At 43.7% G+C, this 27,941-nt stretch overlaps 2 protein-coding genes across 11 annotated transcripts in view; both read left to right on the top strand.

Annotated features, from left to right (window-relative positions):
* Positions 1-815: 815 nt before the first annotated feature.
* On the top strand, positions 816-20,578 carry uso1 (USO1 vesicle transport factor). 9 transcript variants are annotated; one of them, XM_064926536.1, is made up of 28 exons: positions 816-1,051; positions 4,170-4,256; positions 5,530-5,594; positions 5,817-5,893; positions 6,248-6,259; positions 6,516-6,575; positions 7,565-7,665; positions 7,907-8,009; positions 8,301-8,356; positions 8,637-8,757; positions 9,001-9,179; positions 9,393-9,533; positions 9,677-9,765; positions 9,856-10,010; positions 10,232-10,437; positions 11,381-11,401; positions 11,938-11,952; positions 13,527-13,637; positions 13,980-14,098; positions 14,637-14,818; positions 15,058-15,179; positions 16,065-16,203; positions 16,466-16,632; positions 16,914-16,988; positions 17,083-17,181; positions 17,383-17,487; positions 18,278-18,493; positions 18,830-20,578. In XM_064926536.1, exons 1-28 carry the CDS (start codon positions 986-988, stop codon positions 18,923-18,925), a joined length of 2,985 nt encoding a protein of 994 aa, XP_064782608.1. In that variant the 5' UTR covers positions 816-985; the 3' UTR covers positions 18,926-20,578. The 9 variants fall into 9 exon arrangements, with proteins under 9 accessions (XP_064782608.1, XP_064782606.1, XP_064782609.1 ...); XM_064926534.1 differs by having other exon boundaries at positions 817-1,051; positions 17,371-17,487; XM_064926537.1 differs by lacking the exon at positions 11,938-11,952 and having other exon boundaries at positions 817-1,051; positions 17,371-17,487.
* A 4,889-nt stretch (positions 20,579-25,467) lies between these two features.
* Positions 25,468-27,941, top strand: part of coro2aa (coronin 2Aa) — a 59,934-nt gene continuing 57,460 nt past the window's right edge. The window contains exon 1 of one of the 2 annotated variants that reach the window (XM_064926543.1): positions 25,468-25,998. In XM_064926543.1, the coding sequence (XP_064782615.1) occupies positions 25,984-25,998 (15 nt within the window). In that variant the 5' untranslated portion in view covers positions 25,468-25,983. The remainder of the gene's footprint in view (positions 25,999-27,941) is intronic. The other variant, XM_064926546.1, reaches the window with a different exon arrangement.

Consider the following 27,941-nt stretch of genomic DNA (forward strand, 5'->3'; position numbering starts at 1 on the left):
TGTCTGGCTGGAACAGATATGTTTTAACATGTTATAATTATCCTCAGAGTACAATAACACCTGACTCAAACTCATAGCTACCAGACAGTTCCATTATATTGTGCAAAAGAGATTGTCATAAGTAAACTCAAATGATAAGTAGTGTCTGGTCTGGGGCAATTTGTCTAAATAAAAAGGTAAGCTCTATCTCACTCTCTCTCTCTCTCTGACATGAGTGTGTGTATGTGATTTTGGACAGTTCCATCATTATATTGTGCAAAATAGATTGTGATAAGTAAGCTCAAATGATAAGTAGGGTCTGGTTTGGGGAAATGTATAAAAATGTAAAGGTCAACTCTATCTCACTCTCTCTCTCTGATGTGTGTGAGAGAGAAAGAGAGAGTGTCTGAGAGAAAGGCCATCAGATGCAACATGGGTTGCATACCAAACAGGTCTCAGTGTTCAGCAGGTCCCTATTGTGGACAGCATCTAGGTTAAATGGAAATTATATAAGCAGATAATATAAGCAGGCTACACCCGTTATATAAGCAGACCATTATGTTCAAAAATGAACACAGACAAGAAAAAAATACAGGTGCATGAATCTTCTATTTTCTTGATTTGTGAATTATTTTGTATGGAAAGAAGGGCATGTTTGATACCTTATTTGTTTCTTTACGTATCTCTCTTTTAATTCATGTGAATGTTTTGAAAATAATCGTGTATAGAATACACACATTTTACAAACAAGTGGCGGTGTGGTAGAATCTCATTCCCCTTTAAAAAATTAGGCAGTTGTCCTCTGATCAGCCACGTAGCGCCACGTCTCGGCGCTTGCGCATTGGCTAAATGTCACTCAAGTTCCGGGGTCTGTCCAGGAGGTTGTGTACAGTGTAAAAATCTACATTTAGACGCGTTTACATTATTACACAAGGCAGAAACCCTTTCAAAGTTTCTTTTAGACCGTTGGAATTGCGAACAAATTTCCAAGAGGTCGTCGATAACAATGAATTTTTTCAGGGGAGTGATGGGTGGACAACCCGCGGGGCCACAGCCGACTGGAGCAGAGACGGTGAGAAACGAAACTCGTCTAGCATGTTAGGCTAACAAGTTAGCTAATGTCACACACACAACCTGGTGGACCGAATCTTAGGATACGTGTGTGTAGTTAATAGTTGCTAGACCGGCAAATTAGTTCACTTTCACGTTTTCCAGGCTGAAAGACCGGTGTAGGCCTTGTAACAGTGCACTATACAACCAGCCTCACGAGCACAGACATAATGTGTCAATCAATACAGTGATTGACGCAAACATTTCTGCAGAGCTAGCTAGCTAAGCTGGTTAGCCCAATTGACACAGCACAACAATTGAACGTGTGTAGCCTGCTCATATTCTTGAGCTATCAGCGTTTTTTGGGGAAGAAAAAGCTTGACATGACCTGCTGCCACTAAATGAGCAGATGTCTTCGTATGTGATAGTTTACATGCTTTGCATACATCCAACTGTTTACTGTCATCTGGGAGAGACTATATGGCTACTTGGATTGCAGTTCACAAACCAAAAACACAGCCAAATTCCACGTGAATCCATTGGTTGTGAATGGATCTCTGCTGGCATTCCTTTCGTGATGACAGAATGGGAGGGGCTGCGTGACCTTGTTATATTTAAGTCCCTTCACCTGTGCCAAACAAGAGAATGTGTGTGACATATCTCAGGCTGCTATCAAAAGAAGGCATTTCAATCTGAATGGTGCATATCAATTAGTAATAGATATAAATCTCTGTAATCAATCAATACAATTTATTTATAAAGCCCTTTTTACATCAGCAGATTTCACTAAGTGCTTATAAAGATACCCAGCCTAAAACCCCAAAGAGCAAGCAATGCAGATGTAGAAGCATGGTGGCTAGGAAAAACTCCATAAAAAGGCAGGAACCTAGGTAGAAACCTTGAGGTACCAGGCTCTGAGGGGTGGCCAGTCCTCTTCTCGCTGTGGCGGGTGGAGATTATAAGAGCACATGGCCATAAGACCAGATTGTTCTTCAAGATGTTCATAGATGACCAGCAGGGTCAGATAATAATCACAGTGGTTGTAGAGGGTCCAACAGGTCAGCACCTCATGAGTAAATGCCAGTTGGCTTTTCATAGCTGAGCTTGAGGTTGAAACAACAGGTGCAGTAGAGAAGGAGGGAGGGAGACATGCCAACAGTGCATGAGACAGCCTATAGGGAGGAGGTCAAAGACCCGCAGTGTGGTGCCAGGACCACAACCTCGCCCTCAATGTCAGCAAGACAAAGGAGCTGATCGTGGACTACAGGAAACGGAGGGCCGAACACACCCCCATTCACATCAACAGGGCTGAGGTGGAGTGGGTTGAGAGCTTCAAGTTCGTCGGAGTCCACATCAGTAAGGATCTATCATGGTCCAAACACACCAACAGTCATGATGGAACAACAATGCCTCTTCGCCCTCGGGAAGCTGATAAGATTTGGCATGGGCCCTCATGCTCAATGTTGCACCATTGAGAGCCTCTTGACTGGCTGCCTCACCGCCTGGTATTGCAACTGCTTGGCATCTGACCGCAAGGCGCTACAGAGGGTAGTGCGTACAGCCCAGTAAATCACTGGGGCCGAGCTCCCTGCCATCCAGGACCTCTATACCAGGCGGTGTCACAGGAAGGCCCTAAAAATTGTCAGACTCCACTCCAGCCACCTAAGTCATAGACTGTTCTACTGCACGGCAAGCGGTGCCGATGCACCAAGTCTGGAACCAACAGGACCCTGACCAGCTTCTACCCTCAAGCCATAAGACTTCTAAATAGTTAGTCCGGGTAGCTATTGGGTTATCTGCATTGACCCTTTTTGCACTAACTTTTGTGACTCATCACACACATTGCTATCCTATTACCTAGTCTCTTTATTCCTAGGTATATGTACATATCTACCTTAATTACCTCGTACCCCTGCACATCGACTCGATACTGGTACCCCGTGTGTAGAGCCAAGTTATCGCTACTCATTGTGTATTTATTATTACTTGTCATTGCTTTTCTATTTTCTTTCTACATTGTTGGGAAGGGCCCGTAAGTAAGCACTTCACTGTTAGTCTACACCTGTTGTTTACTAAACATGTGACAAATAACATTTGATTTGGCTGAACTTAGATTGAACACATTGTCCTGAATCTGCAGTGGATGTAAGTCTGTATCAGTACGTGGTTACAGGGGATGGTAGGTAGCCTAGTGGTTAAGAGCGTTGGGCCAGTAAGCAAAAGGTCGCTGTTGTTTTGCCGGCAAGGTGAAAAAATCTGCAGTTCTGACCTGGCAGTTAACTCCCAACAACTGCTACTCTGCTGCCGATGATGTGGATGTCGACTATGCCAGCCCCCCGCACCTCTCTGATTCAGAGTAGTTGGGTTAAATGAATGGATTCACTTGTGCAACTGACTAGGTATCCCCTATCAATTTGTATCAGTCACATGCGCCGAATACAACAGGTGTAGTAGACCTTACAGTGAAATGCTTACTTATGAGCCCCTAACCAACAATGCAGTTGTTGGTTAGGGGCTCATAAAATCAGGATTAGAATAAGAGATTAAAGTAACAAGTAATTAAAGAGCAGCAGTAAAATAACAATAGCGAGACTATATACAGAGGGATACCGATACAGAGTCAATGTGCAGGAGCACCAGTTAGTTGAGGTAGTATGTACATGTAGGTAGAGTTATTAAAGTGACTATGCATAGATTACAACAGAGAGTAGCAGTGGTGTAAAGAGGGGGAGGGGGGCAATGCAAATAGTCTGGGTAGCCATTTGACTCGATGTTCAGGAGTCTTATGGCTTGGGGGTAGAAGCTGTTTAGAAGCCTCTTGGACCTAGACTTGGTGCTCCGGTACCGCTTGCCGTGCGGTAGCAGAGAGAACAGTCTGACTAGGGTGTCTGGAGTCTTTGACAATTTTTAGGGCCTTCCTCTGACACTGCCTGGTATATAGGTCCTGGAGGGCAGGAAGCTTGACACCAGTGATGTACTGGGCCAATCGCACTACCCTCTGTAGTGCCTTGCGGTCGGAGGCTGAGCAGTTGCCATACCAAGCGGTTATGCAACCAGTCAGGATGCTCTCTCTGGTGCAGCTGTAGATCCTTTCCCTTAACATGTTGTATTAACCATGAATTATTTTGATTGAACCACAGATCCATAAGCTGTGTGACCGTGTGGCATCCTCCACACTCCTGGAGGACCGCAGGGACGCTGTCCGAGCCCTTAAATCGCTCTCAAAGGTAGGAGACAATTGCATTAGGCTAATCTCTATAGTTACACTGATGCACTATTATTGTGTCATGATTGTACCATTGTTACACTGACAATTGTTACTCATTATTGATAAATACATGTTAAAGCATTGAGGCTGCAGAGACCATTTATGATGAGCCTAGGCCTTATCTAAATATGAGCTTTTCTCCTGTGCATTGTTTTAAGTGAACATCGCTAGAGTTCTCTTTTGATGTTCGTTATCTTGTGAGCAGGGACACATCCCCTTATCACCCCCACTCTGTGTACTCATCCTCAGGCTCTATCTAAACAGTCTGGGATGGGCCCTGTCTCAATCCTCTTAAATCACCTCATTATTTTGCCACCTTTCCTCCATACACTGATCAGGAAAGAAAGACTGGGGAAGGTAATGTAGGAATTCATGGGTTGCACCTCTGTCACTTGGTCGCATCGTTGCCATTGTTATCAACATTCTACAGATGCCGCAGCCTATTGATGTCTGACAGATGGTAGTCTTTCTGAACGGGGGCTAATGACTATTTCATCAAATTTAAAATTAACGTTCCAAACAGTATTGTGACGAAATGTGCAACCAATGAATAAGGAGGGTACCTAATGGTTGGCTCCTTGCGTTCACTGGTCTAGTTCTCTTAAAAAAAAGAAAAGGCAATGTTGAGGAAAAGAAGGCAATTATTGACATGCAGCCTTGCTGAAAACCTGACTCATTCCCTCAGTCCCTACTCTCTACTGTATTAAAGGTCTAGAGACCTCTCGGCCATAACTGACTGACTGGCCACTAGCTGCTTCGTCAACCATGAGTAATGAGTTTATCAGGCATGCATAAGGGGTTTAGGGGTATGGGGTCACACACAGACCAGCGAAAAACAACGCTAGCCAGAGAAACAGACCAGCTAGAGCTGGGAGTTGTTGAATTGCATTAGCTCTGTTTGGCCCCAGTAGGTTCTACTCAACGTTGAGGGGTAACTAATCACACAGGTTTGTCTTATCAGATCAGAGATGGCACAAAGCAAACCACTGTTCTGTTATTTAACTCTGCTTTCAGAATGTATTATACTTATGCCTAAGGTCATGTGTGGAGCTAAAACGTGTATTGTTCATGCAGATTCGGGCTGCATGTCAACAGTTAGGGCGAGCACGGGGGCAAAACGGGCATAGCTTCGAGTTAAAGCAAAAAGTCACATCCTCTCTGATCCAAGGGCTGCCTAGGGGGAAACAATCACTTACTGTTCTCCTGACTTGACTGTTGGTTTTGATTTGTAGAAATATCGCTTGGAAGTTGGCACTCAGGCTATGGACCACCTGGTTCACATACTGCAAACTGACAGGTATGTTTCTTTTGTGTGTGTGTGTGATTTTATGATTAAGAGCTTTATACTTATCCCTTGCCCTCCTGCTCTCTAGCACATTGTAATAGTGTGGTGGGGTGATTTAAGGCGAGCATTTTGCATGGTGCTCGGTCGTTGCTAAAAGTACTTAATATTTCAGGGACTTAGGGGACGAAAGCAGTGCTTGTTGTGTTGATATCCTACCCCTCCCATTTTCTGCAGGTCGGACTCCGAAATCCTTGGCTACGCTTTGGACACACTCTATAATATCATCTGCAACGATGAAGAGGAGGAACAAGGTGTTTAGGTGTTAAAAACCTAGTCCTCTTCCACAGAGGGTTGTGAACAGGCCCCAGAACGGTCAATAATTTAGTATTTTGTTATAGAGCGGAGCCTCTGTTTTTGAACATGCAGTTAAAAACAATCTTCCTTTTTGGGAAAAATGCTTTTGAATGACAACAAGCAAGTCCTGTGCTAGTAACAATAGCATGTGTAATTGAGTTCAATTACTGCCAATTAATTGGACTTCAAATCAAAATGGACCCTGTCGCCCTCTTCCACACTCACCCCATTTCTCTCTCTCTCTCGATGTTAATTGCTATGTATGTAAAGATTGTCATCTCTCTCTTCTCTTTCATGTTATAACTCTACAGACGAATCTGAAGGTAAAACTCTTGTTTGTGCATGACGTCCCCCCTCTAACCACTAGCGACGCTTCTTGTAAATGATATGCATCGTTCTTCTCCGCGGGTTGTTTTGATTTCTCGCTCTCCTGTGGTGCACAGTAGGTTGTTAGTCTGAAATGCAGTGCTTTGACAGAACCCATGAACAAACACTAGGGATATATTTATGTATTGTGTATGAGTCGAATCATCTGACTTGGATGGGGCTTCAATCTCTTCCACTCCCCCCTTCTTACAGACATGGCGGCCGCACCCCCTATCCCTGTCTCAGGGAAGCATAAGAACGTGCCTGTGTCTGGTCAGTACTAGCACTGTAGACTAACTAGCCCTCATGGTGTGGTTACTAGTCAACTGAACTAACCTCACTAAAATGTGTTGGACTGTGAAGTATGGTTTAATATAGTAATGACTGGGTGGTAATAACATGTCACTAATACCACTCCTACCTCAGCCTCTCTCCTGTCCTGCAGTGTTTCTCTTCCCATTGCTCTTCTTGTTTTCCTCGCAGTTAGCATATCTAGTCAAATGCAAATCACTCTGCACGGGATGTTGGGACGAAGAAGTTTTGATTCCAAAAGAGGAATGTTAGATTCCAAAAGCATCCTCTTCCTCACAGTTGTACATTTGAAACCATGTTCACTGTGGTGAGGTTATTCTAGTATTACAGAACGTCTCAGCTGGTTGTTCTTGATGTGAAATATTATATTCAGTCTAGAACCCCAGATAATTGAGTGTGTTGTCTATAATACGATGCTCCAGTACTTCTGTGTGCTTTTTTTAGACTGGATGTGAACAAATTCACCGTGCCCTAACACCTCCACTCTCGCTAAACCCCCCCCCCCCTGCCTACCTACCTCTGGTGCTAGCTTACCTCAACCCCCGACCATCAACACCCTTATCCCAATTGCCCCCTCCATCTCTCCCCCTGTCTGTCTTTCTCTGAAGCCTGTTCATGAGTAGGATAAGGACCTGGAGTTTCTCCTGCCAGGTCACATGGTCAGGAGGACAAACTCCTGGTCCTATTCATGAGGGTCAGTCTGAACTAGGTACTGCACAGATTCACAAGTCAGTCCTTAATAAAGATCAATTCATACTCGGGCTCAAGTGATTTTATTTTTTAGATCAAAACATCGGTATGGTGCCTAGGTGAGATTGATGTCTGTGAACAAGCATTATTCTATGACTCCCTCCAGCCTTGCCTATGCATAGTAGCCATGTCTCGGGCAAGTACCTGCCTATAATGGCACACCCAGATGGTCTAAACCTTGTGTCCTTTGACCTTTTCAGATGAGAACGCCCAGAAGCAGGAGGAAGACCTGGGAGTCCTGTTCACTGACAAGTTCCTCGGCGACTCTGAGAACGTGACACTTCTACTGACTCTGTTAGAGGTAAACAGACCAGAGACCCAAACATCTACTTTGTGTCTTTTATGAAAGCTAGTGGTCTAACCCATGGTCTCAGTGTTAGCTAGACCTGGAGACCCATTGTGCGTGGTGGTTTTCAGACCAGCTGGTTTCAGATTTAAGAATATAAGCATAAGCCTCAAATCTGCACTGCTTATATACAGGATTACAAGGGTGTGGTTGATTTCCCACCATGCCTGTGACACTGACTTTCTGCCTGTTTCAGGAGTTTGACTTCCACGTGCGGTGGCCAGGAGTGAAGCTGCTCACCGCTCTGTTGAAGAACCAGTGTAACCAGGTCCAGGGCGTCATCCTGGTCAGCCCTATGGGTGAGTCCTCTAACAAATGACCTGGAATCAGCTGCTGCTGAATTGTCTGACATGAGCCCACACCAACAACTGACCCAAAATCAGCTGTTGTGGTTTGATTTATCCTCTCAACATTTTTTTCTCTCTCACTGGTGAAGTAGTATGACAAGAAGTGTTAGTCTTGTCTATTTTCTTCCCTAGAGCATATGACTACTAATGGTCAAGTACGCTAATTAGAGTTGTTTTCTGACTGATTTGCCTGGCTGGTCTCTGAGTTGTATGTTGTTAATGGTCCGTCTCTCTCCCCTGCAGGTGTTTCTAGACTGATGGACCTATTAGCTGACTCCAGAGAAGTCATCCGTAATGATGTGAGTACTACTCCTACTGACTGCTGCTTCAGATGGTCTTTAGTAGTAAGACTGTAAAGCCACAGGAACAAGCTACAATCTGTTCTCTTATCTTTCTGCTGATACAAGACATTGTGCCGGTTTCCCAGACACGGATGAAGTCTTCGACTAAAAATGCGCGTCTTGATTCTGGGAAACCGTCCCAAAATCATACGAGCTGGTCTTATACCTGGGCTTGTTGTTTCTGCTTCTCTGGATATATGATCACTAGATCAGAGCTACTTTGATCGTATTCCCTCAGGGTCTCCTGTTGCTGCAGCAGCTGACCAAAGGCAACGCGGCCATCCAGAAGATCGTGGCGTTTGAGAACGCTTTCGAGCGTCTCCTAGATATCATAACAGAGGAGGGCAGCAGTGATGGAGGTAAAGTCGAATGGAGGAGTCGTGCCATATATACACTCAAGCTAATTGGCAATCAATGAATCCATTTCCAAATAAATTACATTTGATTTAAAATGACATTTGAGTTCACTCACACTGGCCAACATCTACTTGCAAAATTGGCAATGAATCCATTTCTTAATAAACACCATTTTTAAGCGATAAAATAAAAAATCTTCACACATTTCTTGACAGAAATCCACCCTCCCTCTTGTCTCTGTCCAGGTATCGTAGTGGAGGACTGTCTCCTGCTGCTCGTCAACCTGCTGAAGAACAACAGCTCCAACCAGAACTTCTTCAAGGAGGGCTCCTACATCCAGAGGATGAAGCCCTGGTTCGAGGTGGGAGACGACAACTCTGGCTGGTCCGCCCAAAAGGTCACCAACCTCCACCTCATGCTGCAGGTAGGACACACCACAGTCCTGATGTTACATTTAATTCAGGGAGAATGGGAGTTTTGAGCTCTGAGCAGTTGACAGAGCAGTGTGATGATCTGTTATGCTCAACTATTAGGGTCTGTGCAGTTCACTGTGCCACGCATGGCCAGGATTGGTTGTGGTGTAGCGTATGTTCACCGTAGCACTGTGTCTCATCTCTCCATCTCTTCTCTGGTCCAGTTGGTGCGAGTCATGGTCTCCCCGGTCAACTCTCCTGGAGCCACCAGTAGTTGTCAGAAGTCAATGTACCAGTGTGGCCTGCTGCAGCAGCTCTGCACCATCCTCATGGCCACTGGCGTGCCTGCTGACATACTCACTGAGGTAACGTAGAAGACTGTTGGAGGGGACCAAAAAGCCTTTCTTTTCTTTCTTTCTACTTATTGTGTTAGATCAGTGGTTACTGTTGTTCATACTGATGCGTGCTTTGTGTTTGTACCACTATGTCACTTTCTTTCTCCTCTCAGACCATCAACACTGTATCGGAAGTGATCCGTGGCTCACAGATCAACCAGGACTACTTTGCATCTGTCAACGCTCCCTCCAACCCCCCAAGGTGAGTTCCCCCAGACAGAGGACTGTAATCAGTTATAGCACAGCCGTTGAATGAAGGTAATCTCTAAAAACCCTTATCCCCTGATTCCAGACCTGCCATCGTGGTGCTGCTGATGTCCATGGTCAACGAGAGGCAGCCGTTTGTGCTGCGCTGTGCCGTTCTCTACTGCTTCCAGTGTTTTCTCTACAAGAACCAGAAGGGCCAGGGGGAGATCGTAGCCACCCTACTGCCCTCCACCATCGACGGTCAGTTCAGTTACACTGAACCTCCATACTGAATGTGTTGTTATTACAAGGTTATGACCACACTGTACAACTGTAGATTGCATGTAATGTTACTTATGACTAATATACTGTAGGTTATTTGCTTATTATTCTCTAGTGGGAAAAATATAGTGGAATGGAGGCATAAATCTACATATATCTATTGCTTTATTCCCCCTCCCTCCGGCTCTCTCCCTCCTCAGCCAACTCCATCTCGGCGGGCCAGCTGCTGTGCGGGGGCCTGTTCTCGGCTGACTCCCTGTCTAACTGGTGTGCTGCAGTGGCCCTGGCCCACGCCCTGCAGGACAACCTGACCCAGAAAGAGCAGCTCCTCCGGGTGCAGCTGGCCACCAGCCTGGGCAAGCCCCCCGTTTCCCTGCTGCAGCAGTGCACCAACATCCTCTCACAGGTACACCACACAGACAGACAGGCTAACATGCTACGTGGGGGGAGCGGTCAGACTGGACCAAAGGGTTAGCACCATAGCGGGAGAGTTGTGTTTGAAAACTAAAAGTGCCGTTTTGAAAGTCTTATTAGTGAAACATAAGCAACAGAGAGGGTGGTTTGAAAGGTGTCTCTGTCTGGTTTGAAATGTGTCTCTGTCTGGTTTGAAATGTGTCTCTGTCTGGTTTGAAAGGTGTCCCTGTCTGGTTTGAAAGGTGTCCCTGTCTGGTTTGACAGGTGTCTCTGTCTGGTTTGAAAGGTGTCTCTGTCTGGTTTGAAAGGTGTCTCTGTCTGGTTTGAAATGTGTCTCTGTCTGGTTTGAAATGTGTCTCTGTCTGGTTTGAAAGGTGTCTCTGTCTGGTTTGAAATGTGTCTCTGTCTGGTTTGAAAGGTGTCTCTGTCTGGTTTGAAAGGTGTCCCTGTCTGGTTTGAAAGGTGTCCCTGTCTGGTTTGAAAGGTGTCTCTGTCTGGTTTGAAAGGTGTCTCTGTCTGGTTTGAAAGGTGTCTCTGTCTGGTTTGAAAGGTGTCTCTGTCTGGTTTGAAAGGTGTCTCTGTCTGGTTTGAAAGGTGTCTCTGTCTGGTTTGAAAGGTGTCTCTGTCTGGTTTGAAAGGTGTCTCTGTCTGGTTTGAAAGGTGTCTCTGTCTGGTTTGAAAGGTGTCCCTGTCTGGGTTGAAAGTATTGCCTTAGATTCAAACAGTTGATCATTTGTCACTCCAGGTTTTCAGGTCACCTTTGTCATGTTATGGCTCCCAAATGGCACCCTATTCCCTTTACGGTACACTACCTTTGAATAGGCTGTCATTTGACCACAGTAGTAGGGAGTAGTGGGGAGTGGTTCTCAGACAGTCAACCTGTTGCTTGTGTTTGAAGTTGCCAAGTGTCACGTAAGGTTGTTGTGGTTTTGCAGGGGGATAAGATCAACCGGAGGGTGAGTATCTGGGGTGTGGGCAGCACCTGTCTGTCATGGTTTCGCTTTGGCATCAGCAGGATCCTCCTATAGGTTCCTTACGTTGGGGGTTACGTTTTGGCTTCCCTGTTTTGTTTCCGTGCCTAAAGCCCTCTGTTTGCCTCTCACCCGTGTTTGTCGAGTTCTATACTGGTACTGACCCCCCCCCCCCCCCCAAACTCCCATAATCCCATGCTTTGACCCTTGACCCCCTTGCTGTGTCCGTTCTATGGGGACTTGACTGTCCTGGGAGGATGCAGCAACCACTGTGGTACTCTGTCTGTTCCGCTATTGATCTCTTGTGAGAGGGGTTACTGGCATTATTATTTTCACCACTGCTATTTCTCCTCCTGTACTCTAGGTGGCAGCACTATCCTTTATAAAACGTACCGTTTCACCCGGGGCCAAAGATTCTCCAATTAACTATTGTGATCGTTTGTGTTCCCCCTTTTTTTTCTCCTCCTGCCCCCCCCCCTTCTCAAACATTTGGTGTTTTTTGCATTACGTCACCATTGGAGGCAAAATCTGAAAAGGTGATTTCCTTATGGTTTGATAGTATGCCATGTCATCCTTACTATTTATTGTCACTTACTGACTTCCATTTGGAATGAACCCTCTTTCCTTTCTCACACCCTTCATCGCCCTCACAACAGGAGAGGTCTGCATTGCCTCCCAAATGGCACGCTTTTCCTTTTATAGTACACAGCCCAGGGCTCTGGTCAAAAGTAGTGCACTGTATAGGGAATATGGTGCCTTTTGGCACACAAACATGCCTGAACTATGCAGTTTACGTGTGGTAACTCAATAGTGCCCATCACTCACTGCATATCATTACGCCAGCAGCCTTTCTTCTTATTCCCATGACCATGCATGGATACTGTAAAGCCACTTTAAATATCTGTTTCTCTTTTGGTCGCCACTCCTAAAGTCTCACTACACAGAGGCTTTAGCTTTGCATGTGTTGTCTGCTACATTTAGCAGCCGTGCCTCAGCTTGATATCTTAGTTATTTTTGTATGTGAATGTCTAAACAGTTAGATTTGGGCTCTTGTGGATTGTGTAGAGGATGACGAATGTGCCAATATGCTATTATATTCCTTCCATGCAGTAACATTTTCATCAGTCCTGTTGTATCACCTGCTTAGCTAAGCTGCAGAGGAGTTTCATCATCCTTTTGTGGTGCAGGTAGTGACGGTAACCAAGGCCGTTGCTACAGTAACAGCATATTGTTGAACACTTAAGGCTCCTGAAAAGGGTGTTTTTAACAGGATCTGAACTAACTCGGGTCATCCTATAAAATTCACTGCATGTTTGACCTAAGCTAACCCTGGTTTATTAATAATGTTCATATTTAGATGTAGTTCCTTTGTATTTGAATAACTTTATTAATTACTAACGGTCTGCATTGAAGTCACTAACGTGGTACTTTTGAAACATTTATAACATGGTATTTCCTGTGTAACTGCTAGATACAATGTTGTTTTTTCCAACAGAACTCAAAAGGGAAAAATACAATTCAAAAGTTCACCATGTGCCAACAGAATTGCATTTTTATTGTAGCTACCAGCACACCATTTTCCTAATGTCAGTCTCCATGGCATCAAGTTATATTATAAAGTTCCTATTCAACCTTAAATGCCCCAGTTGGGAATAGTTTAGAAATATCAATTCATTTTGTTCGCCCTTAAAATGCTGTTTATTTGGTTGGTTTAAATCAAACGTGTCGTCCGGAGATATTCAGGAGACTGATTTAATTGGACAAAAGGAGATGCAATGACAAGTTGTCTTAAACAGGAAAAATAAGACATCCCTCGTTATAATGTGGGGGGACAGGCGTTTGGATTGAACCCAGCTAAATGAATTTACTCTCCATGTTGAGGAGGAGTTCTGTTCTGACACAGAGACCAGGATGTGGTCCAGCACTAGACTAAACCTTACATGAGTCTTGTTTTGCTGAGGGGTTGAAGTTCTGGACCCCAGGCCATCATCAGGCTCTATACACAATGTTCATGTTCAATACCTTTTACTCACCCCTATGCTGATGTGACGGCGCTATATTTGTGAGTGTGTTTCTTAAGACTGTGTGTGTGCGCGTCTCTCATCCACAGGGCAGTAAAGTGCAGACGCGGGTCGGTCTCCTCATGCTGCTGTGTACCTGGATCAGTAACTGTCCCATCGCTGTCACACACTTCCTGCACAACCAGGAGAACGTCCCCTTCGTATCCTCCTTCAACAAACCAACTAGCTCCACATCACTGTTCTATTGCACTTCCTTTTACTCAGATGGCTGGAATATCTACTGTTAGCCTGTTGTGCAGTCTGTCCTATAACCAACTCCTCTCTGTGTTCGTTCCCCACATACAGGATAGTGTTGGATATTGCATGGAAGTTCCTGAGGCCCTATGTCTTGTGTTGCTAAGAGAATAAGAGAGATCAACGCTACACAGTGGATGCCAATGTATGCACCAGTGTATTGTTTCATTGAAAATTCTCTTGAGAAAGGCCTTGTTGCCATTAAATCCCCTATGTTGCTGTGAACCTTGACCCCTGATGCCCTGTAGCTGACAGGTCAGATCTCTGAGAACCTGGGGGAGGATGAGAGGCTGGTGCAGGGCCTTTGTGCCCTCCTACTGGGTATCTGCATCTACTACAACGACAACTCTCTGGAGAACTACACCAAGTAGGACATCTAACTACAACCCTCATAATAACTACACCAAGTAGGACATCTAACTGCGACCCTTGTACTACTTGGTGTAGTTATATCTAACTACGACCCTCATAATAACTGCACCAAGTAGAACGTTCTAACCCTCATGCATCCTCTCTCATACCATTCATAACCGCAGTTAAAACTACATCAAGTATGACATCTTCGACCCAAATATTAACGCGTACCCTCTCATACTAGGCCCAGGTTCAAACATTATTTTCAAATGCTTGTTTGATTGAACTTGGAACCAATATTATAATAGCTTCAAAATTCCAAACCCTATTTGAGCCCAGTTGTCTCATACACACAGCCTTTCTACACCAGCAGTTACAGCACACAGCGATGCCACTACAATGAGAACTAGAACTATGAGCTGCCAGATTCAGAGGGGTTGGGTTAAATGCGGAAGACGCATGTCTGTTGAATGCGTTCAGTTGTGCAACTGACTAGGTTCCCCCCTTTTCCTTCCCTTAATGCTAACCCTGCCTGTCTTGTCCTCCCCCAGAGAGAAGCTGAAGCAGCTGATCGAGAAGCGCATTGGGAAGGAGAACTTTGTGGAGAAGCTGGGCTTCGTCACTAAACACGAGCTGTACTCCCGCGCTGCACAGAAGCCCCAGCCAGTCTTCCCCTCCCCTGAACAGATGCTGTTCGACCACGAGTTCACCAAGCTGGTCAAAGAACTGGAAGGTTGGCATAAGTAACCTCCATTATACCATAACCTAACCAAAATACAACCACAACCTCAAGCATTTCGATGCACCTGCGATAACATCTTCAAATCCATGTACCCAACCAATAAACTTTGATTTGACTCTAAGCCAAGTACAACCAGAACCACAAATCAAAACTCTGTTTGTGTTGGTGTCTTCTATGCTCTTTTCTTGGCTGGTTTTACCCCTGTTAATTGTGTGTGTGTCCGTCCACAGGCGTGATAACGAAAGCGGTCCACAAGACGAGCGAGGAGGAGAAGAAGGAGGAGGAGGTGAAGAAGACTCTGGAGCAACACGACAGCATCGTCATCCAGTACAAAGATCTCATCAGAGATCAGGTAACTGGCCTCACTATTAAGCATCAGGCTGAAACCTATGCCCTGTTTTTTACATCTTCATTAGCACATTAACTTGTTGTATTCTTTTGAGCATGGATTAAATGAATCATACGATAACCCCTCCTTGGGTTATTCCTTGTCATGGTTTTGAGTGCAAGTACTTTTTGAACCCTACATATATTTTCTGTCCCACACACTGACCCGACCGCCTTTCATTCTAGCCTGTCCGCAAACCCTCATACTGGCTTTTGTACACACATACACACACACCAGAAACCAACTCGCCATGCTTTCAAGCATCACAAGTTTATATACACCCTCTACACTCAGTTTAAAGGCTGCTTGCATTCAAAAGGCATTTTTTCCCCCTGTGTTTTATCATATTTTACAACAGCTGATGAAACTAACACTGTAAAAGTGTGTGAACATTTGATCAGTGTTATTTCCTGATAGTTTCCGGTTGAAAAATACACTCTGCACAGGACCATCTAATCAGCAGCTTTGCATGGGCGGTAGTTTTGGCTTTCATGGTGACATCACCAGGCGGTAACTTATATTGTTTAATAGACCAATAAGAAAGAGTTCCAAACCTCTCTGCCAATAACAGCTAGTTTTCAGTTTTCCAAACCACACTCGGACTACTCCCAGACAGTCCTCGCTAAATTCTTGCTTGAGCAATCTTTTCTTCTTTTTTTTGCTTAAAAAGCTATTTTTGTCAATTTTTAATGGAAAACTATTACAGTAAGGTACTCTCGCCGGGCCACAACCACACAACCCATTTCATACAATATTCAACGGACCGATCCAGTTACCCTAAAAGGTCTAGTTGTGTGTTTTGGCCAATGTCTCTTGTCATTAAAGAAGTGTCTGTCATCTCTCAACCAGGACACACAGATCCAGGAGCTGAGGGAGCAGGTTTCCACCCTGTCTCTGAACAGTGAACAGATGCAGAATCAGATCACACAGCAGCAGTCCCAGATCCAGCAACACAAAGACCAGTACAACATCCTCAAGCTGAAACTAGGTACTGTAGGATAACCTGGTATTACACAGCAAAAAAAAGCGTGCCTCGATCCATTGGGAAACAAGAGAGCAACATCGTGCTTGGCTAAATTGGTAATGATTTGGGGGGGTGAGGCACATGGAATTGTTCATATGGAGTTGACACAGTCTATAATGGTAGTGGACATTTGTGACGTATTACTGATGCAGACTTGTTGTGACTGCACTTGTTGATTTATAAATAGGATTGTAGATGTGATAATGACTGACTGTGTTGTGTCCAGGTAAAGACAGCCAGGGTCTGTCCTCCAGCCAGGGAGAGGGAGCTCACGTTAACGGGCTCCACTCAGAGGAGCTGAGCCAGCTCAGAGAGGAGGTGGAGGAGCTCCGCAGACAACACACACTACAACACACACAGCTCAGCGACAAGGACTCACTCATCAACACACTGGTGTGTTTGGGGGGGGTGAATCACACATCAGAAAAATGTCTTTGGGTTATCACTCCCTGTGTTGATAAGAGTTCTCTGTAAATATCATGTATCATGGGATGTTACTGGAATCGGACAAGATGGACCTGAAGAATGACAGACTGATTAATTATCTTTTGTGTGTTAGTAGATCTGAATGGTGGTTGATGATACCCGAGTGCTGCTTTATCATTTCAGATGGGACGTCTCAGCCGTTGACCACTTCCTGTTCTAATAGTTGTAATGGTTGTGATGTCTTGTAGAGGTGCGGGGCGGCAGCAGCAGCACAGACAGCAGAAGGTGGAGCGGGAGGGTCCGACAACACAGAGCTTCTCGGGGTAAGACCCAACCACAGACAGAACATGTGTAGAACAGTCTTGAGTATAGAGATATTATACTGATGACGGAGTTACTGCTGGTTGTTCCCACCAGGAGGTGGAGTCCTTGAGGAGTCGTGTCCAGGCTCAGTGTGCAGAGATCAGCCAGCTGCAGACAGAGAGACTGGAGCTCATCAGGAGAGCTGAGGCAGTGGTGAGTACTCAGAACCAGCCATCACCGTGTCTTGAGACGTCTTAAGGCTGTTCCATACAAACATGGCCTTTCACACTTTACTCCAACTGTTGTATTTTTCCATGCATATTTCCCATGCATTAATGTATATGTTGTGACCACTGCACTTAGTACAGAGAGGTAACTAGTCTCTATATCTCTCTCTCTTAGCCCCTCTCTCAGTCCTCGGCCCCGGTCTCCAGCAGTGAGAGCTCGGCAGACACAGTTACAGTATCTGAACTGGAGAGCAGGCTGGCTGCTCAGACCACAGAGGCAGAGAGACTTAAGGTACTGCACTGTCACACTGTCACAACCTCACATCTCTGTAGGTAGCTGCTGTCTGTTCAGAAGTGGGCAGCGTTCAGATACAAATGTATTGAACAGGGGTACTCGACTCTAACCCTACAAGATCCTGAACCTGCTGGTTTTCTGTTTTACCTGATAATTAATTGGTGTCCCAGGTCTAAATCAGCCCCTGATTAGAGGGGAACAATGAAACAAATGCAGTGGAGCTGGCTTCAAGGTCCAGAGTTGAGTTTGAGGGGTATAGAACAACCTGATTTTCTGTTTTGTAGACTAGAGGGTCATGTCAGCTCTATACTTACATTGCATTTCTATCTGTAACATTCTGCAAGTTTCACCTCGCTGAATAAACTTCTCATGTTCGCCTGACTCCAGGGCTGCTTTACACCCATTCTGATCTTTTTTCCACTAATTGGTCTTTTGACCATTCACATCAGATCTTTTTCAGGGCTGATCTGATTGGTCAAAAGATCAATTAGTGTGACAAAGATCAGAATTGGGCTGCCTGTGATATCAAGCCCATTAGAAACTGACTCCTGACTGTTACCAGCTAAATGTGTGCTGAGACGTTGTGAAACCGCTCAATTATTCATATTAAGTATGACCTTCATGTATGTGGCATCCCCTTCCTCTCTCTAATGCAAGTGAAGAAAAAAAACATCATCTGATGCAGTTGAATTATTAATGTTTTTGGTCAGACAGCCATGCTGAAGCCATGCCCTTCCTTGTTAGCTGTCCTACCTCTCTCTCACCTCGCTCTCTTCTCCCCCTCCAGGAGGAGTGTCGGGGCCTGAGGGAGGGCCATGCGGGGCTGGAGCAGCAGTTGGCGTCGGCCCAGAGCACGGTGGCCATCGAGCAGACGGAGAAGACCAAGCTGCAGCAGGAGGTGCAGGAGTCCAAGAAGGAGCAGGACGACCTCCTCATGCTGCTGGCCGACCAGGACCAGAAAATCCTCAACCTCAAGCAACGTCTCAGAGACCTGGGAGAGACGGTAAGAGAAACGATCTGTTCCTATTGTAGATCTAGACCGTGTTCTCAAACTACAGAGGAAGATCCTCCGCCTCAGAGGTTCAAAGATTTATGTTATTATTATTGTTTTAGTGGAGGAAGATGGTCATGTTAGGTTAGTTGGATGTTGGGAGGTTTTAGATGATGCTAATATTTAATATTTCATTGTTACATGTAAGGCTGTTTTCCTGGAGAGCTGTGATGAGTCATTCTACCTGTGTAGTAGTTGAATGAGGACATAACTTGTCGTCCTAACCAGCTAGCCCTACTGCCCCTGTACTCCCTGTGCCCTAGTTAGAATGTGACCCTCTCCTCACAGATTGATGAAGACGAAGATGAGCTAGACGCCCGGGACCAATTCGGTGAAGATGATGAGGAGGAGGAGGAGGAGGAGGATGAAGAGAACAATGACTAGAGAGTTCTAGAGGAATAGAAATGTGGCAGATTCAAGGCAACAAAGACATAGCTGCATTAGCCATGTTGTTCTAATACACTATTTGAAAAATGGAAGAATGGACCGAGATGGATTGCTCTCTATCGCTCCAACCCACCATGCTACCTTCTTCTTTACTCCACCCCTCCCTTCATCCCTCGATCGCGTCATCCATTTTAATGTTGAGTTAATTTTATTACAAGATGGTGACAAAGATCCCCCCCCCCAAAGAAATTTGCAGTGTGTTCATCTCTGCCATCTTCTACCACATAAACAGTGCAGAGAGACACTTCTTCATGCATTTCAAGCCTTTTTGTTTCTGCTACAGTAGCGCCATGTTAGGCCTATGCAGTTATTGATTCAATAACCAGGCTTAGTCTCGACTTCACCACACAGTGTCGCCACTCAGAGGAACGAGCAGAATTAGAGATAATAACGGACGACGAAGACGGACGGATGTACGGACACCACGCAGTCGGGCGAACGGATGCCCTCTGACTGCCTCTTTCGTTACCATGGTAACTGCACTGTAGACCACCAGTTGAAGACCTGTAAGTGTCCTTGAGGCTCAACGTCCTCGATGACCCCCCCCCCCTTCAAATGTATCTGTGTATACACTCTCCCTCTTGGCACCAGTTCAGTCAGTGTTCTATCATAACTGTTCCCAATATGAGCTTGACCCCTCAGCTACAGTACTGCTCTGCAATATGCTGCAACATTCGCTGATAGAAAAAGATGTAAAAGAGATATTTTTGCAACTTTCGGCAAGTGACCTGATGTCCAGTTCTCTGTGTGATTGTTGTAACTTATCAATTTATGAGCCACATTGAAATAAATAAAATGATCTATAAATCTGTACAGCCTGTAGGAATAATTGTGAATACTTACTATACACTTTGACTAAATCTGTTTCATAGATGAAAACAAGAGGAATTTCTCATTTCACTTCAACAGTATTTTATGTAATTTCAGTAGTGGTGTTAACTTAAGAAGTAGCTGAACTTTTAAACCAACATTTAAACCAACTAAACTACTAAAGTAGCTCTATAAACCCACAGGGCTGGTTTCTGCCTGTTATTTTAGACTTAAAAGTTTCCTCATATTTTTGCCTATTGATTCTATACATATTACATTAGTCTTATGCCTAGGTGAATTCTTTGTGTGAATACATACTGATTCTGAATAGAGACATTTGACCGTAATTGTTATAAGAAATATTGACCATCCATCTGGGTTCCGCTTTGAAACTTTTTGTGTTTGAAGAATGAGATGTAAAAATGTATTTCATTTTATAGCTCTAATGAATTTCACAGTTTTGGTGTGAAGCGCTTTAGTAAAATTATAAGCTAGAAGAAAATAGCCTGAAATCCAAATTGATGTGCTCTGTTTTCCTATTGAGCATATCAGTTAGGATTGCTGGCTAAAGAGAAATACTACAGTACTTCAATATTTGCAATATGGAGTTTCTATCGCATTTACTAGGGAAAGAATTTAAAATATTTAGCTTTTGCAATATTGAATTTAAATAGCTTTTTTTTTTTTTCGGACAAGTCACAATGAGATCTAGACCCCTAATCTGAACAGTGCCATTGTTTGTGTCTGGCCTGCATAAAGTTTCAGTTTTGATTAACTGCACCATTGTTTCCTTGTTTCTTCCTTGTTTTGTAAGATACTAGACCCTCCCATTTTATTTATACATACATACAGTGGGGAGAACAAGTATTTGATACACTGCCAATTTTGCAGGTTTTCCTACTTAGAAAGCATGTAGAGGTCTGTAATTTTTATCATAGGTACACTTCAACTATGAGAGACGGAATCTAAAATCCAGAAAATCACATTGTATGATTTTTTTAAAAGTAATTAATTTGCATTTTATTGCATGACATAAGAATTTGATACATCAGAGAAGCAGAACTTAATATTTCATACAGAAACCTTTGTTTGCAATTACAGTGATCATACGTTTCCTGTAGTTCTTGACCAGGTTTTCACACACTGCAGCAGCGATTTTTGGCCCACTCCTCCATACAGACCTTCTCCAGATTCTTCAGGTTTCGGGGCTGTCGCTGGGCAATAAGGACTTCCAGCTCCCTTCAAAGATTTTCTATTGGGTTCAGGTCTGGAGACTGGCTAGGCCACTCCAGGACCTTGAGATGCTTCTTACGGAGCCACTACTTAGTTGCCCTGGCTGTGTGTTTTGGGTCGTTGTCATGCTGGAAGACCCAGCCACGACCCATCTTCAATGCTCTTACTGAGGGAAGGAGGTTGTTGGCCAAGATCTTGCGATACATGGCCCCATCCATCCTCCCCTCAATACGGTGCAGTCGTCATGTCCCCTTTGCAGAAAAGCATTCCCAAAGAATGTTTCCACCTTCATGCTTCACGGTTGGGATGGTGTCTTGGGGTTATACTCATCCTTCTTCTTCCTCCAAACACGGCGAGTGGAGTTTAGACCAAAAAGCTCTATTTTTGTCTCATCAGACCACATGACCTTGTCCCATTCCTCCTCTGGATCATCCAGATGGTCATCGGCAAACTTCAGACGGGCCTGGACATGCGATGGCTTGAGCAGGGGGACCTTGCGTGCGCTGCAGGATTTTAATCCATGACGGCGTAGTGTGTTACTAATGGTTTTCTTTGAGACTGTGGTCCCAGCTCTCTTCAGGTCATTGACCTGGTCCTGCTGTGTAGTTCTGGGCTGATCCCTCACCTTTCTCATGATCATTGATGCCCCACGAGGTGAGATCTTGCATGGAGCCCCAGACCGAGGGTGATTGACCGTCATCTTGAACTTCTTCCATTTTCTAATAATTGCGCCAACAGTTGTTGCCTTCTCACCAAGCTGCTTGTCTATTGTCCTGTAGCCCATCCCAGCCTTGTGCAGGTCTACAATTTTGTCCCCGATGTCCTTACACAGCTGACTGGTCTTGGCCATTGTGGAGAGGTTGGAGTCTGTTTGATTGAGTGTGTGGACAGGTGTCTTTTATACAGGTAACGAGTTCAAACAGATACAGGTAATGAGTGGAGAACAGGAGGGATTCTTAAAGAAAAACTAACAGGTCTGTGAGAGACGGAATTCTTACTGGTTGGTAGTTGATCAAATACTTATGTCATGCAATAAAATGCTAATTCATTACTTAAAAATCATACAATGTGATTTTCTGGATTTTTGTTTTAGATTCCGTCTCTCACAGTTGAAGTGTACCTATGATAAAAATGACAGACCTCTACATGCTTTGTAAGTAGGAAACACTGCTGATTTTGCAGGTTATCAAATACTTGTTCTCCCCACTGTATATATTATTGTTTAGTTTATTGTTTAGTATTGGCCTGCACAGATTCTTTAGAATACAACACCCTTCATGCCTCACATATTTTCAGTTGATTGGCACATCATTAGGTTAATTTCATACAGGAACACCTCATCCGGCCTTAACTGAAATACTAATGGGTTGATTGGCACATCATTAGGTTAATTTCATATCAGAACACCTCATCCGGCCTTAACCCATTAGTATTTCAGTTGATTGGCACATCATTAGGTTAATTTCATATAGGAACACCTCATCCGGCCTTAACCCATTAGTATTTCAGTTGATTGGCACATCATTAGGTTAATTTCATATAGGAACACCTCATCCAGCCTTAACCCATTAGTATTTCAGTTGATTGACAGACGATTGTTAATTTCATATGGGAAAACTTAATCCAGCCTATCAGTATTTTAAATATTGTCCCACAAAGTGAAGGGAATGCTTCCTGGAAGGCAGGTAATACGATCCACACTGGTTCTGGTTCTGGTGAAGCACATGCTGCAGTGCTGTCTACTCTGCTCCTCCTGTGCTGTAAACACCTTGCCTGCCATGTTTCCACAGTGCTGGGCCCAGTTGCCAAGGTAGACAGCAGGCACACTCCCTGACTTTCCAGCCCATTGACTCTGAGGGATGGGTGAATGTAGCAGACACACACACATATATTACAATATACACAGGCTGAGGTTGTGACAGTAGTACTGTATCTTTTCTGCAGAATGACTATTATGGCGGGAGAGCAGTAGGTAACAAGATGACATGAAGGATTCAGGTCTGCACAGTGAGTGGTGTGCTACATTTACACACTGTTTTCATAACATCCAAGAAAAATGTATAGTCAGAGCTGTGTAGTCATAAAACAGTAATGTAGGAGGGAACAAATTGATGTGGAACACATTTTAGAATGGAAACTGTGTTCAAGGACAGAGGTGATATTATACAGGTTCATATGTTTGCGAGGAACTTCCTTGCCCTCTCTTAAGCTGTACTGTATGAGTTTTAATTAAACAAATAAAATAACTATGTTTATGTAATGCTTACTGTAGTGTGAGCATCATACCCCCCCTTATTTTAGTTCCCTTGACAAATGGTCCTGGTTCAACCCTTCAAATGATAGTGTTGACTAGGGGAAGGTAATGCCAACTAAATCATGTTCAAGAAATACAAAAATGTAAATTAAGTTAGAAATGACACCCCTGGTTTTTGTGAAAGTGTGAAAAAGGACACCTATCATTTTCAAATGTTCTATCAGCGAATTATAACATTCGCTCCACTGGATATTCCATACCTTAGGCTGTCGGTAAATAGTTTTTTATGCCCTACGTATCATAACTCTTGGGTATATTTTTATGACAAGAAACATTAGTCTCTCTACTGTCGAGAGAGTAAGTTCAGCTGTGATGCTACAGAGAGACCTTTTAAATCACAACATTTATTGTGCAGTATGAACCCAACAACACACGTGATGTCATTATGAATGTGTTCCTATGAGGTAGGTGTTCCATGTTGAGTTATTGGCTGTTACTGAGCATGACACTACCATTCAAGATTTGTACAGCCCATAATGTGATCCACTTGGAATAACATGCATGGCTGTTGAGAATTAAATGTTCATGCACAGTAACACACAATGAACAGTTGTTCCATGATAAATTCCATATTTGAGCATGTGTGTGTACAACCCCCTGTGCCCCACTGACAACAACATACAAGTAATGAGCACTTCTCCTACCGACATGAGATGTTCCCAGACACATGGGACAAGATAATGATAACCCATACATGTGTTCTAGGTCTAGTCTGTGAGGGTTGTTCCCTGCTCTAGACTACCTCCCTATTATCACCCTATTCTTTGAAATGTCCCCTTCAGTGTTCTCTCCCTCTGTTCATAAATCATCATGTCGTTACAGTGTACCTCCACTTGGGGGAGACAAAGCTTCTCTAGCGCGTCACTTCTTTGTATAACATGGATTAGGGTGACGGATGAAAACAATACAATATGAATGACTGTTACATCAAATGAGATTGACGATTATTCATTTGTAAGAGACGCTTGAGTAACTAGGTCTGTAATTCTATCAATTGTATCGTTGCAGATGTTTAATATTTTTAAATGCATTGGCCTTATTACAAAGGAACATCAACGGCAGCATAATATTTCTCACCTTGTTACAATTACATTGAAAGTCATATTTTATTGCACATTTTCTAGTGGCTAAATGTATATTTGTATTTATTAGAATCTCCATTGGCAGCAGCTACTCGTCCTGGGGTCCAGCAAAATGAAGGCAGTTATACAATTTTAAAAACATAACAATACATTCACAGCAGATTTCACAACACATTAAGTGTGTGCCCTCGGGCCACTACTCGACTACCACAAATCTACAACACAAAATCCATATGTACGTGTGTGTTTAGTGCGTATGCTAAATAACTCCAATAATTGCCGTATAGGGCCCAGCCACATATGTTGTGGGTTGGAAGACATCACTGTAACTGGTGCCAGTATCCAGCCAGCATTGACCCATATAAGGGAATTACCTTACAGTAAATACTTTTTACATGCTTCAATGGATTATATGCACCATGATCATCCTGTAGCGCGTGTATGTCATTTATAGGCTACAAAACGCGTTCCAAGGAAATTACGCATATGTTAATAGATTTAATGGTGTTATTGTCGTGGTGCTCTTTACTTGAGTGTGACCTACATTATTCATCTCATATGTATACGTATATACTGTACTCTATCATCTACTGCATCCTTATGTAATACATGTATCACTAGCCACTTTAACTATGCCACTTTGTTTACATACTCATCTCATATGTATATACTGTACTCGATACCATCTACTGTATCTTGCCTATGAGGCTCTGCACCATCACTCATTCATATCTTTATGTACATATTCTTTATCCCCTTACACTGTGTATAAGATATTAGTTTTGGAATTGTTAGTTAGATTACTTGTTGGTTATTACTGCATTGTCGGAACTGGAAGCACAAGCATTTCGCTACACTCGCATTAACATCTGCTAACCATGTGTATGTGACAAATAAAATTTGATTTGATTTTGATTTGACCATATTGCGTAGCAGCCTGTCATTGTTTTAAATATCAATGGCACTGTGAGGTCACAGCTACGTCGCATCCATAGGGACCGTCCACGATTGTTCCCGGGGTTACTTTATAGCACGTTCTCTATGCGTCAATAAAGGGGTCCTTTTTTTGTCACGGTGGACCGAAGGCGAGCAGTTTGTTGCAAGGCACAGCCTGACCACGACTTTGGGATCGTTTTCCAGAGGACCAGACGACTGGGAGAACTACAATAGCAACCCCACTCTTTGTGGGAGAGAGCCCCCCTCCTCTCCCTTCCCTCCGCGGCTCTGAACATCGCTCTTTCCACCGCTCTTTCCACTCCACCCCTCTTAGGTTGGGTCCCGCAGAGCTTTACCTCGCTTGTCGATTTTTTTTCATCACTGCGGTGAGTGTGTGTGTGTGAAGTCAGTGAGCTGACACAGAAATACCCTTATGGTAACCGCCTCAGTCATACAGCTGACATGTAAATCGACTTGCCAGCCGGCTTTCAAAACCGAGCCAGACATTGAAGACATACGGCAAATTAAGACACCCGCCTCAAGAGAAGCACTCCACCATCCATCCACCTCTGCAGTTCAGTCCTCTCCGGAAAATCTTTCCACCTGCCGACACATCTTATATGACCGTCTCAAAGGTAAGAAGTTGCTATATTGTATCTACTGCTCTTGTATCTACCGCTTCTTGATAACAACTAATGTTACCAGCTGCTCACGGTACAACTATGAATGTGGTTGTTATATTAATATCGTAACCTCGCCTAAATATTGTTTTGAAGGACGGTTTATTTAGCTTGACTAACCGTGTGGCTATGTCCACAGCACTGCCACGCGGCTGTATGTAAGCTACTCACTCCCGTAATGTAGAAATTAAATGAACACAAATGTATGATAACTAGCTACCAAATGGACAACAATATACGCATTTTAGGGTATGTTTCAGGGTGCATTGAAAGGATTGGCAGGCGGTGTTACGGTTCACCCAGGTATCGCTTTCAGGGCGTTTTACTGTACTACTGGTGCCTTCATCCGTTCGCCAGAGATGATGTACGATTGCTCCATAGGAAGACGTAAACAAACTTGAAGGCAACATACTTGGTGTTTTGAAGCATGGGTTTAATGCTGAACATATGTGTAGGCTAGTGGTGGGATGGAACCTGGACTTGTCTCCTCACTCACAGCCTCTCCCTCTGTATAAACGTGTAGTTAGTTAGTTATAAGGCATGGCGTGAACCAAGTCTCCACTTGTTTAACCCAAGTGTAATATTTAGGCTTAAAAGTAGGCGACAATAGTAACCCATGCATTATAAGAGAGCCACATGTCTACTATTTTGTATTGAATGAGAACTTGAGTATTTTGCTTAATTTACTGAGTTTTTTTTTTTTTTTTTTTTTGGGGGGGGGGGTTGTTGGTGAGGCAATCCAATTAGATATGTAGCGATGTATACATGTTATAGTCTTTCAGGCTGAAGGGAAGACTGGCCAAATAATGCATTAGGAAAATGTATATTATCGCCTGAGATGGTGAACAACACTTTTGTAGCTAGAATAAGTTTAAAATATTTTATTAAAAAAGCATCTCCTTACAGCCAATATTGAAGAAAGGTGAGGAACATGAGGATAAAGATTAGAACAGCGTTTCCCAAACTCGTTCATGTTTTGGTTTCTGCCCTAGCACTACACAGCTGATTCAACTAACCAACTAATCATCAAGCTTTGATCATTTGAATAAGCTGTGTAGTGTTAGGGGAAAAACAAAATGTGCACCCATTTGGGTCCCCAGGCCCGAGTTTGGAAAATGCTGGACTAAAGGGAAGACTATTGAATGATGATAATGATTAGAACGTCATGTCTAGCAGCAGACAGTTAGTCAGTCCTATCCTTAGTTGGCCGATAGTTATACCCAAACATCGGTTAATGGAAGGTGTAGGTCACAATTAGAGGTCGACCAATTATGATTTTTCAATGCGATGCCGATTATTGGAGGCCCACAAAAGCCGATACCGATTAATCAGACCATTTTTTATTTATTTTTTATTTGTAATAATGACAATTACAACAATACTGAATGAACACTTATTTTAACTTCATATAATACATCAATAAAATCAATATAGCCTCAAATAAAAAATGAAACATGTTCAATTTGGTTTAAATAATGCAAAAACAAAGTGTTGGAGAAAGTAAAAGTGCAATATTTGCCATGTAAGAAAGCTAACAGTGAAATCTCTGCCGCCAATGCTTTAAAGCTGGACCATAAACCGCTGGCCCATATCTGTGTCATGTTATTACTAAGACAGTCAACAGATGCTGGAGATTCTCTATTGTGTCTCAAATGGAACCCTATTCCCTATATAGTAGTGCACTACTTTTGATCAGGGCCAATAGGGCTCTGGTCAAAAGTAGTGCATTATTGGGAATAGGGTGCCATTTGGGATGCACATTTTTGTCTTTCACACTGTCCACACTGCCTGTTTATTAACCATAGATTCTATGCCACAGGGTTGTGACTGGTTGCAATGCCCTTTTGTATGTTGCTTGTTACACTGTTTGGCATTCTGGATAGCTCACTCTTGGCTGA

This window comes from Oncorhynchus masou, chromosome 20, assembly GCF_036934945.1.
Source record: "Oncorhynchus masou masou isolate Uvic2021 chromosome 20, UVic_Omas_1.1, whole genome shotgun sequence".
In the NCBI taxonomy this organism is placed as follows: Eukaryota; Metazoa; Chordata; class Actinopteri; order Salmoniformes; family Salmonidae; genus Oncorhynchus; species Oncorhynchus masou.

Bases quoted from the DNA above. Each gene is read 5' to 3' on its own strand.
- uso1 (XM_064926534.1), top strand. From the start codon at position 986: ATGAATTTTTTCAGGGGAGTGATGGGTGGACAACCCGCGGGGCCACAG. The intron at 8,758-9,000 runs GTAAAGTCGAAT...GTCTCTGTCCAG, and splicing joins GGAGGGCAGCAGTGATGGAG to GTATCGTAGTGGAGGACTGT. The intron at 18,494-18,829 runs GTAAGAGAAACG...CTCTCCTCACAG, and splicing joins TCAGAGACCTGGGAGAGACG to ATTGATGAAGACGAAGATGA.